Source organism: Eptesicus fuscus, chromosome 25 (genome assembly GCF_027574615.1).
Source record: "Eptesicus fuscus isolate TK198812 chromosome 25, DD_ASM_mEF_20220401, whole genome shotgun sequence".
NCBI lineage: Eukaryota > Metazoa > Chordata > Mammalia > Chiroptera > Vespertilionidae > Eptesicus > Eptesicus fuscus.
Window position 1 is genome coordinate 12,378,459 of NC_072497.1, and position 12,110 is coordinate 12,390,568.

General features: G+C 56.4%; 1 protein-coding gene across 3 annotated transcripts in view; it reads right to left on the reverse strand.

The window, feature by feature from the left end:
• Positions 1-9,448: 9,448 nt before the first annotated feature.
• The window catches only part of GABRB3 (gamma-aminobutyric acid type A receptor subunit beta3), a 28,057-nt gene continuing 25,395 nt past the window's right edge, over positions 9,449-12,110 (reverse strand). For 2 of the 3 annotated variants that reach the window (XM_008161380.2, XM_008161379.3), the window contains exon 9: positions 9,449-9,925. In XM_008161380.2, coding sequence (XP_008159602.1) covers positions 9,584-9,925 — 342 coding nt within the window. In that variant the 3' untranslated portion in view covers positions 9,449-9,583. Of the gene's footprint in view, positions 9,930-12,110 lie in introns of all 3 variants that reach the window. The other variant, XM_054713295.1, reaches the window with a different exon arrangement.

Genomic DNA, 12,110 nt, shown 5'->3' on the forward strand with positions numbered 1-12,110 from the left:
CCCCCGCAAGTGCACGAATTTTCATGCACCAGGCCTCTAGTGAAGATCATAATTCCGAAAACAGTCCCAGGGACCTGCTTTTCTGTTAACTCAACATACACCACAGAGCTGGGGGAGGCGGGGGGCGGGGAGACTGCTTCCATGTTTGTGTTTATCGAACCCCTCGAGCGTGGTGCCTTCAGCGTTTGCCAAGTCGTGATCAATGAATTTGGAAAATGCAACGGAAAGCTCCTTGGAGGACGAGCCAGCGATATTTCTCATTGCACGCAGCAGGCTGTATTTTTGTCAGCAATTAAGTGAATTTTTCTCTTTTTTTTTTTTTTAATCTAATACTCGGCGTGAGATGAACTGGGGGAGGACGAGAGGGCCCTTGACCGGGTAAATATTTTGTTTTCTTCGGGTCAGCCGAGACGCAGACATGTTAAACAGGTCATCTTCGGCACAACTTGGATTGCTGATCTGATGTTTAAAAGGACATCAAGTTTCCCGTTTCCATTTGGAGGTAGATGTAGAAGAGCTGGAAATGGTATTATCGCTCCCACCATGGAACAAAAAAAAAAAAAAAAAAAAAAAAAAAAGCTGAAAAACTTCAAATGAAGACCTTTTTTTTATTCGAAGTAGAAAGATGAGGTCTCCGAGGAAACAATTAGCACGGAATCTGAGGAAGGTCAGGAACCAGCAGGTTGGCTGACCCGGGACGCCCGTGGGATGAACTCAGCATTTTTAACAAGTTGCTGAGGCCGAGCGGGGGCTGGTGAGAAGGCGGGAGGCCTCCTCCTCCCCCCCCCCCGGGCTGCAGAACTGGGGGGGCTGTCCCCTCGTGGAGGCTGGGCCCCACCACAGAGGGGGGACAGTGGCTGGCGGTGGGATCATAGTAGCCAGTGGAGGGCCCCTGTAGAATGTCATTTACAAGGACCGCTGCAAATATTGAGCAGGAAGGATAGATTTAAGCGTTGTTGGTACCAGGAAAAAAAAAAAATGGGTTAGATGCAGCATGGTCTATGGAACTGAATGCAGACGAGCCACTGGATCGACCACGGACGTGAGAGACACATTGCTGGGGTGCCTCCTGCCCGCGCCCTGACTAGGGGCGGGGAGCGACCTGCAACCCAGGTGTGTGCCCTTGACTGGGAAGTGAATCCCCCCCATTTCGGTTTGAGGGCGAGGCTCTCACCGCTGAGCTCACTGGTCACGGGTCATTGGTTGATTCTGTTGTTGTGAATCCTCACTCGGGGGTATTTTTCCATGGAATTTTTAGAGAGAGAGGAAAGGAGAGGGAGAGGGAGAGGAAACATCGATGTGACATAGACTGGCTGCCTCCGGCACACACCCAGCGGGGCTGAGGATAGAGCCGGCAACGGAAGTGCGTGCAACGGAGGTACGTGCCCTTTCCCGGAGTCGAACCCGGGACCCTGCAGTCCGAAGGCTGGTGCTCTCTCCACGGAGCCACACCGGCCAGGGTTCACCGGTGGATTCTTGTAGGCGCCCTGACCTGACCGCGGCTCGAACCCGCAACCTTGGCGAATCAGGATGAGGCTCTAACCGACTGAGCTACGCGGCCAGGGCCTACGATGGCCTTTCGGATGTTACCGGAGCTCACCCCGAGGTGGGCACGGAGTTCCCCTGCCACCCTGGCCCCCCCGGGCTCCCCCAGGCCTGTCGGTACGAGTGAGTTCCCGTCTATCCGCTCCCCTGTCAACCCTGGGAGTCGGGGGTCTGTGTGAGCCCAGCAGGCCGTCTCCATGACAACGGTACCTCCAGCGGGGCACGGAGCTCCCCACTCAGCCCTGTGATGAATAATTGACTATCAAGCGGGCGAAGCACCCTTTGCATGCTCACCAAGAGGACTTGCATGCTGCTGGGCACCTGCGTCTGATTCAGACCGTTTCCCACAATCGCGGCAGCCCTGGCTCAGGAAGGGGGACGGGGCGGGGGGACGGTCCACAGCTTACTTGGCTTCGACTTAAAACGTGTCAGCCCGGCCGGTGTGGCTCGGTGGGTGAGCGTCGCCCTAGGAACCAGGAGGTCGGCCTTCCATTCCGGGCACATGCCCGGGTGGCGGGCTCGACCCCACTAGGTGGGGCCTTGCAGGAGGCAGCCGACCCATGATTCTCTATCATGGATGTTTCTCTCTCCCTCTCCCTTCCTCTCTGAAATCAATAAAAACGAATTAAAAAAAAACACACAACATTTCCAATGACATTTTCTGGAAGACGGTCTTGGTGAGTGTCGGACCCCTGCACCCCGTAGAGAAAGTCGGGGAAATGTCCACCGTGTCCGTGTAACGGAATTGCTCGCCACGGTTTCCCGCACACACACCCCTGCTGCTCCTAGGGACATCCTGCCCACGGCGACACGCTGCATCCCAGGCCCAGGGGCGACACAGACGAGGGACGAGGTGGTGGTCGAATAGGTGCTCTGAACTCCCGTGTTATGGCGACTAAACGAGCCATCCGACTCCCGTGCGGCAGAAATGGGTGTGCTCTGTCACGACCAGCCCTTTGGGCTTAAAAGGAGCAATGAGCCCAGTGGGGGTGGCTCGGTGGTCGAGCGGAAACTCAAGAACCAAGAGGTCACAGGAGCGAATCCCGGTCAGGGTACGTGCCCGGGCTGGGGGCTCCCTCCCCAGCAGGAGGAATGCAGGCGGCAGCTGCCTGGTGCTTCTCTCTCACATTGATGTTCCTCTCTCTCTCTCTCTCTCTCTAAAATCAATAGGCAGGCCTGGCTCACATGGCTCCGTTGGCTGGGCCTTGTCTCTGCACCGAAAGGTCACGGGTTCGATTCCCGGGCGGGGCACATGCCCGGCTTGTGGGCTCGATCCCCACTGTGGGGTGTGCAGGAGGCTGCCGACGGAGGATTCTCTCTCGTCACGGATGCTTCTGTCTTTCTCTCTCCCTCTCCTTCCCTCCCTCTCTCTCTCTCTGAAACCAATAAAAACATATAAAAAATGTTTAAAAGATGAAACCAGCAAGCAAGATCCTCAGGTGAGGGTTTAAAACGCATTATAAATGTCTGGCATGTAGCTCGACATGCAAGTATAATGAGACACATTAATAAATAAATACATGAGCACCATTCTGCCTCACGAGGGAAGGACAGCTCTGGAATGTTAAATGCGTCTCCAGTTCCTGTTGATCGCTGTGCCTCCTGTGCGGAGGGTCTGAGGAGGGCTGGGCTCACAGGAGAACTGGGTTCCGTGGCTCCCCAGGGTGCAGTCTCGGACTCTAATGTGATGGGTTCCTAAACACCCTGGCCATTCATGTGAAGGCCATCCCGTGTTGTTTTATCTCCCCATCGGCCCGGAGGCTACAGGAGACACCAATTCGAATGAAAGGAGTCCATATAAGATTATACGGAATGTAGACTGTAACTGAAAAAAATATTTTCAATTAAAAAGAAAAAAAAAAAAGAACCTAATGCGCCCCTCCACCCCATCTCACCCCACCCCCCAAATTTCCTCATGGTTTTTAACGGAATGTTTTTCTCATTTACGCTGCCAGCGTGCATATTGTTATTCCCATGGCGGATAGTGACTTCGAAGCCATAAATAACGTCACCTACTTTCCGATAACGCTGCCGATTGAATCTGAAGCTCGAGGAACGCATATTTCTCTAATAACTTTGCCGATTGAATCTGAAGCCCGAGAATCGCATATTTCTCTAATAACTTTGCCGATTGAATCTGATGCCCGAGGAACGCATATTTCTCTAATAACTTTGCCGATTGAATCTGAAGCTCGGGAATCGCATATTTCTCTGTGATTGTCAGCTCGCTGGGCTATTACATCCACTTGAGTCGTGGTATTAGGTAAAGTGGGCTGGAGTGACAGGGAAATTACCGAGCGCCGTGGACAGCAGGGGCAGCGTTATAAGCCCAGGTTTTAATCCTTTTAATATTCATCGGGTGTGAGTCGTGTCTCAACGCCTCGCTTCCGTATTATTGCAAAAAGAAAAAGAAAAAAAATCAGCCGGTCCTGGGACCAGCTCCATACTCTCAGCCCTCCATCTCTTTCTCCCATTTCTTTCTTTTTCTTTCTTTCTTCTTTTTTTTTTTTTGCTTCTTTTAAGTTTTATTGTTTTAGACATATTTTATTTATTCATTTTTCAAATATGTTTTTATTGATATCAGAGAGGAAGGGAGAGGGAGAGGGAATTAGGAACATCAGTGAGGAGCGAGAATCACGGATCGGCTGCCTCCTGCACACCCCCCACTGGGGATCGAGCCCGAAACCCTGGGTCTGTGTCCTGACTGGGAATCGAACCCAGGACCCTTCGGTCCACAGGCCGGCGCTCTCTCCACCGAGCCAGACCGGCTGGGGCTGAATCCACTTCTTCAGACTGGGTGACAAGAAGGTCCCCACACACCCCGTTCTCCCCCCGAAGTAAATGGGGGACCCCACCTGCAGTCCCATGGGGTTGGATCCCTCCGTCTAGCCTAGTGCTTCCCAGCCTTGTTCTGGCCACGCCCCACCTCAGCACCTCTAACATCCTGGCCCCCCTGCCTCGCCCTCCCCCCGTGACATACATAGAATTCACAAAGCGAGCTCCCCTTCACGTGGAGGAAGCCTCAGAGGCCATGAACTTGGTCTAAACCAGCTGCCCAAGAACATGGCCTCCATGAGAGAGAAAAACAGAAGGACGAAAGGACAGGGGACGGACTGAGGAAGAAATCACTATGGAATTGTTAAAAATAATAATAATAGTGTGAAATGATATGAAAAAATAGCAAAGTCTCAAAACATGTAACAGAGAACGGAGATGCATCAACATGTCACCGTATGTATGTATAGACTGTCCACGAGGCCCCTCGAACCGTAAGACATGCAAACATTCCGTGTGAATAACGCATTCCCGAGTCGCCCCCCTGAAACATCAAACTGCCCCTCCGTAGGGCGTGTGCCCCACGTGGGATCCGCTGGCCTCTCCTATTGGAGGGAACCGTGAGGAGCCCCAGGTGGTCCGGAAACGCGCATCTGGGCCGAGTTTGGGGGCCCGGGGGCCCCGGGGGGAACAATCCATTCAGCCTCGACATAACGGCCCTTCGTCCTCCGTCTCCTGCGCTGGAATCCGCTCCCCACACGTGTCAGACGGCAGCTCTCACTCAGGTTTGCTGTTTGGTGTTTTTTTTCATGTCAATTAAGGCCCCCCCACCTCCCCCCCACCCAGAATGACACCCAGGGGATCGTCTCCCAGACGCTGAGAAGGACATTCTCCGGCTGGGAGGTCCCCGTCCCCCTAAAACCAGTGCCAAGCCCACGTGGCATCAGCCCTGTGGTTTCCCGGGTGGAAATAATTCCCCAGCCGGGCAGGGAGGAGTGCCTTCCGTGGGAACGACTGGCCATGTTGAGGGTTCTGGGCGCCGGCGTGGCAAACACACGCTACCGCCCGGCCGGCGTGGCTCCGTGGCTGGGCGTCCACCTAGGAACCGGGAGGTCAGGGTTCGATCCCCGTTGGGGGGCGTGCGGGAGGCAGCCGACCCGTGATGCTCTCTCCTCACGGATGTCTCTCTCCCTCTCTCCCTCTCCCTTCCTCCCTGAAATCAATGAAAATACTTAAAAAACCCACCAGAACACGCTACGGCAGGTGCACTGTGATCTCCAGGACTGACAGCATGTCCACGTGACATGTTTTCTAGCTCGTTTCGGGTCGAGAGGGGATGAGGGGCTTACGGCATAGACAGTGAGGCCCCTCGACAGAGCCCCGCCGGGGAGCGGGGGAGGGGGGCCGTCGGGCGAGTGTAACAGACACTGTTTTTACCGAGGACTCAAGTGTTGCCCGTCTCTGTGTGCGCGGAGAGATGGAGCCGGGCTCTTGAATTGTCTCAAGTATAGCTGAGCACGGACATAATAAGGTCCGTCTGTACATTCTGAGCCCCTTGGAGGCGTTTCGGAAAGACAGGACTACTTAGAAAAATTAACTTTTTTTTTTATTCCATTCAGTTGTGGAGAAAGAAATAGCATGATATTCCAAATTCAACGCGTCTCTCCTCACTCGGGAGGTCTGGGCGTGGGGGACAGGCGCCCGGCAGGGCACGTCCAAGGTCTGGGCTCGGAGCGATCGGTCCGGCTCGCTCGTCGGCGCCAGAAACGACCGTGTAGTGACGAGGGGTCGGCGTGACAGACAGAGAACCCCACCGCCGCCACGCTCTCCCGCCACCGCCGCCGGGGCCCTGCGTCTCGGAGGGTCTCGCCACGGTTACAAAATGGAGAAGCTATAAAATAACCGGATCAGAAGAAAACGCGTCTTCTTCTGAAATGGAGTAAAGCAAACACATACCCAAGGGTCTTAAAAAGTTGTGTGTGTGTGTGTGTGTTGTTGTTGTTTTTTTACAGAATATATGTATGCATCTGTGTGTGCGTGTGCGTGTAGTTATAAACACTATTTATAGTTAGAGCTATTGTGTTGACTTCATCGCAGTGTCTATAAAGTTGTGGGTCCCCGTCTTGGTGCCAAAAGCATATAAAAAGCTCAAAAGCTACTAGGATGATACCATGCAAATTTAGATCCGGAAAACCTTGGGAAGCCGACTGTCGCTCTTCTGAGCCCCGGGGCGGGGGGTCTCTGCCGTGGGTATTTGGATTCCTCCACTAACGCGTCAAAGGTGTTTTGAGCCGCTGCTCTGCCAGAAAGGATGAATGCCACAGTTCTGAATAGCGGTGTCCGTTGTACGGAGATCGACCAATGACTGGGTCTTTGTCCACGTTCATTTGCCTTTGGGGGGGGGGGGGTCCCTCCTCTGCAGGGGGAGCGCCCTCCTTGAATTACTGGATGCGGGAAAAGCCACCTGAAGTCTCGAAAGGGATAAAGGTCTGTGTGTTCTAGGACGTGTTAACAACGATAAGGCCACTTACTAGGTTTCTCCCCAATCTGTTCAACTTCTAAGCCCCCCCAATGTTACCCCTGGGAAAAAAACTGCCCGAGAGCAGCCAAAGGCCAAGAAGTCAACGGGGGACCCCACCTGGGGAGCAGGATGTGGGGGGAGACGCGGAGGGAGGGGGAGGGATGACGGAGGGGAAAGGGCCTCATAAACATCGGTCCTTGCCTCCAGCATGAGACTCTGTGGACTACGTTTCAAACGACAGTGGGTTCTGAGCCTTTAGAGACGCCCACAGGTTAAAGGCTGGCAGGGCCGCCTTTACAATCTAGTGATGGGCCCGGCCGGCGGGGCTCAGTGGTGGAGCATCAACCTGTGAACCAGGAGGTCACGGTTCGATTCCCGTCAGGGCACAGGTCCGGGTTGCGGGCTGGATCCCCGGTGTGGGGCGTGCAGGAGGCAGCCGATCCATGATTCTCTCTCATCACTGATGTTTCTCTTTCTCTCTCCCACTTCCTCTCTGAAATCAATAAAAATATATTAAAAAATAAAATAAAATCTAGCGATGATCAGCTCAAGGTGAGCGCCCACACCCTGTGCATGCTTGGAAAGGTGGTCCCTCTGGGCGAGCGGAGAACAGCGGTACCAGCCCGGCCAGTGTGGTTCAGTGGTTGAGCGTCAACCTATGAACCAGGAGGTCAGGGTTCGATTCCCGGTCAGGGCACACGCCCGGGTTGTGGGCTTGATCCCCCGTGTGGGGCGTGCAAGAGGCAGCCGATCCATGATGCTCTCATCATCGATGTTTCTCTCTCTCTCTCTCCCTCTCCCTTCCGCCCTGAAATCAACAAAAATTAAAAGAAGTAGCTGGCGAGTCCCTCGAGAGAAACAGCACTGGGAGCAGGATCTGGGGGGAGACCTGAGGAGGGGAGGGAAGAAGGAGGGGAAAGGGCTGCATAAACATCGGTCCTGCTTCCAGCGTGAGACCTGGCGGACTGCTGTTACCCACAGTGGGTTCTGAGCTGTCAGGGACGCCCACAGGTTCAAGGTTGGTGACGACGGGGGGCTGGCTGGCTCTGGTCCTGGGGCAGGACAGAGAGGGCGAGGCCTGAGTGGCATTTGGGGATAAAAGTCTCAATTTGTCGGTTCTTTACTGACTAGTTTGCCTTTTTTTTTTTTTTTTTTTCTATCTTTCTTCTCCAAATGCGTTCCCTTCCCTGTGACATCTGTTTGCATACGGCCGTCCTTCCCGTCTACGGAGCCTGTGATAGAAAGGTTGTTTACAAAAAATATATCATCTCTTTTTTTTTCTTTAGAAAGATCTCATCTAAGTAGGAAGTTAAGGTCGCGTCTATGAAACCGGTGCACCTGGTCACGTGTCCACGCGCTTTTAAAAAGTCCCAGATACGGATGAGGCTGTGGGTCGGATGGAAAGAGAGGTGTGTGTGTGCGTGTGTGTGCATGTGTGTGCGTGTGTGTGCATGTGTGTGCGTGTGTGCGGGACCAGGGACTCTCCTTTGCCTCCAGAGGACGCTGGGCTCGGTGGGGCACGCGTGTGAGGACGGGGCGGGCTCCCGCCGCGTCCCAGCCGGGCCAGCCGGGGGTCGGATGTGCTTAGTGACGGATGTCAGAGGCGGAAATGAAGGCATGAGGGTGTGTCTCGGTTTCTGACACCTAACGGCAGGGTGTGGGAGCTTCCCTCTTACGGTCTGGGGGACAGAGAGCGGTGCATCGTGGAGAGGGCACGACACGGCATGCTGCCATGGTAGCAAGCACAGAACACGGAACCGGGAGCTCTACAGAGGATGCACATTATGCAGATACATCCGGCATCACACACAACGCTCAGGAGGCGCCCGGCGGTGGCTTTACCTTTAGAGGAACAGAGGTCCCGAGACGGCCACGCTTCCCGGGACGCATCAGGCCTAGAGATCCAGAGACGGGACGCGGGGGGGCTGGGGGGGGGCCACCGTCAGCGCCGGGAAATGTCCGCGGACTGTCCGTCGCCACCGAGTCCCGCAAGGACGGGCACGCTGGTCCCTCTGAGCGAGCGAACAGCAGAGTCCTGGACGGGGAGAGGCCGTCCGGTCCGACAGGTTCCCCCGGGAGGGGGTCCCGCTGCCAGCGTGGGGCCCGCCCGCGTGTCCGACGGCAGGTGAGCGAGCCCGCCTCGTCCGCGACACGGGCACCGACCGCGAGGAAGCCGAGCCGCCTTCGCTCAGGCCACGGACAGCGCGGCCGGAGCCGTGGCGAGTCCTCGGACGCGCGCAGCGCCGCTGCCCGGGTTCCCGACGGCCGCAGTTTGTCGTTAGGTTTTTCACACCCGAACAGCTGTGACTTAGGGTAACGAGAGACACCGCGGGGGTGACAGTGCGGGTCCCGCCCTCGTTCTCAGCCACGCTATCCGGACAACGCTCGTCCCTTCCATGTGAAACACGCGCCACGGCCTTCTCGAATGTGCATCCCGTGTGGAGTTTGTCCGTAGCTGCAAAAAGGTATGTCACGTGTACGTGTAGGTGTTTGACAATCCACGGGGGCGCGTGCACCCGCGTGCGAAACATATACACATACACCCGCATAGACACGTGTGTCTTATATATATGCTGAGAAAGGTCACATATATATACAACTGCGTATGTTATCTCTGTGTGTGTGTGTGTGTGTGTGTGTGCGTGTGCGTGTGAGCAGGTAGAAAAAACTCGACAGGCAGAGGACTAGTCCACTCAGTGCTGACGTGACGTCTCTGAGGAGAGGAAGCGCAGCCGGCCGGGCTCAGTTGACGTAGTACAGCCAGTAGACCAGGTTGAAGAGCGAGAAGGTGAAGGGGAACACGATGCGGGACCACCGGTCGATGGCGTTCACGTCGGTCAGGTCGGGGATCTTGATCTTGAGCTGCGAGGACCGCCGGCGCAGGTGCGTCTTCTTGTGGGGCGCGCCCCGGTCCCCCAGGTGCCGCCCGGGCGCCTCCCGGGGCGCGCTCTGCTTCCGGTACTGGATCCCTGAGCTGTCGAAGGAGAGGGCGGAGTTCCGGCCGTCCCCGAGGCCGCCCGCCACCTCGTTCATCTCGTTGTGGACCTCCAGGGACGTGAGCAGGATGTTCCCGTGGGCGTCCACCTGGGGGGGGGGATGCGCACCGTTAGACGGCAGGCCGGCGGCCGGCGGGGAAACCTCATCTCCAAATGCACGCCCGGACCCCCGCGCCCTGCGGCCCGTCCAGTAGATTACGGAACGGGCACGCCTGGCAAAGCCGAGCTCGGTGTTGGTGGGAAACGCCATTTGGGAGGTTTAACGGGGGGTCGGGGCGGGGGGACTTGGTGATTTTGTTTCCCTGATTGAAAATTCGCACACGGACTAGACAGACTAAGGCGGGGGGCGGGGGCCCTTTTCAGGCTGAAATTTCACAGGACGGAGACAAGGCCTGCGGAAGAGAAAACTAAAGTACTGTGTCTGTCAAGACGCTCACGCAGGCGTTACAACCATTTCTCACGGCCGCGGACTGGATGGAAGCTCAATCTCCGTTTTTTCTTTTTTTTGTTAATCCTCACTCGAAGGTATTTTTCCATTGATTTTTAGAGAGACCGGAAGGGAGGGCGAGAGACAGAGAGAAACATCGGTGCCCGAGAGACGGGGCGGGCCCTGGACCGGGATCTAACAGGCGGCTCCTGGCGCAGCTGACCCACTCGGGCCGGGCCTGGGACGCCACTCCCGTGTCAGAGGGGGGGACGCTGTAACGGACATAAAGATGCCGGGAGGAATGGGTTTATATCTCAAGGTAACGAGGCCCCAGCGTAAACTCACTGGCCCCTTCTGACGGTCAGGTTTTCATCTTCCTGGGAACCGACGTGTGGGAAATGCCCATCAAAAATTATAATTATAATAAGGGACTGTTTTTTCTGAAAGAGCTAAAGGGTTATTATAACCCGTTAAATCTTAGAAGCCAAACGTTTTAAACAAATACTGTTGAACCTTGCACAATACCGAGGGCTTGGGGCCGATCGCCCATGGGGTTGAAAACTCCCATAAGAGCTTAAGTCGGGGGATCCCCAAGGAAGGATCCAAAGCACGGACACAGTCTCTCCCCGCCGCCTCAGGACCACGCCTTCTTGTGCGGGGTCGTGTCCTGTCTACCGCAGTCAGTCGCCTGCTCAGCCTGGTCTTCCCTCCTGCTCCCCCCGGACAGGTGTGAACGTGCAAACAGAACAGAACGGGACGTCGCATGCGGGGGGTCCCCGGGGAGCTGTGCTCCGTCCTAAACCGTGTCTCCCGCCTGGGACGGGGCAGACAGCTCATTCCGCTGGCCTTCAAGCTTCCACGTGAGTAAGGCGCTCGTAGGAAAGGATTCGAAGGCAGCTGCCCTGTGGGGAGGGGATTGGCTCCTGAGCAGGAGGGAAAATGTCAGGCTCGCAGCTCTGACTCCCTGGCCAGAACGAGGCCCTCCTGCCACTTGATGACATTCAGATACGGGCTTGGTCACCTTGCAACACATCCCCGGGCCGTGACCACACACCGGCTACTGGCACAGCAGCCAAAGACTGGCTCTCGGGCAAAAAACAACAACAACAAAAAACCGCAACTCGGGAACAAATCGAGGTTAAACACAGATAAACCCCGGTCAGGATGTGCAGGGCCCGGCCGGCCTGAGAGGAGGTAAAGGAACCCGGGAATGCGCGGAGCCTTGTTATTCAGCCCGAAGCGGACGGCCGTGCAGCCGCCGGATGCGAGGGGACTCTGCCTGTGACTGACGGTGGAGTCCACCGCGCCCGTGTCTCAGGGCAGCTGCTGGGAGCACAGACCCTCCTGGCAAAGGCCCACAGGTCAGTGGTGAGCGCCGACCTATGACCCAGGAGGTCACGGTTCGATTCCCGGTCGGGCCACAGGCCGGGGTGCGGGTCGATCCTCAGTGGGGGGCGTGCGGGAGGCGGCCGCTCCCAGTCCAGGGGCCGCCCGGGGCCCTGCTGGTTGGGCACCAATCCCGAGGGAGAGGGACGACAACCTGAGTCGGGCTAACGCCACAGAACCAGCCCCGAGCGCGTGCCAATCTGCTTTCTGCATCGAATTTGCGACTTACTTTTCATTTACTTTGGTGGATCCTCCCCAGAGGACATTTTCCCATTGCTGCTTAGAGAGAGGGGAAGGGAGGGGGGGGAGACACGTCGATGGGCTGCCTCCCGCACGTGCCCTGACCAGGGCCAGCGATGGAGCCTGCCCCCGAGGCCCGTGCCCTTGACCGAATCGAACCCGGGACCCTCCGGGCCGCAGGCCGACGCTCTACCCACTGAGCCACACCAGCGAGGGCAGA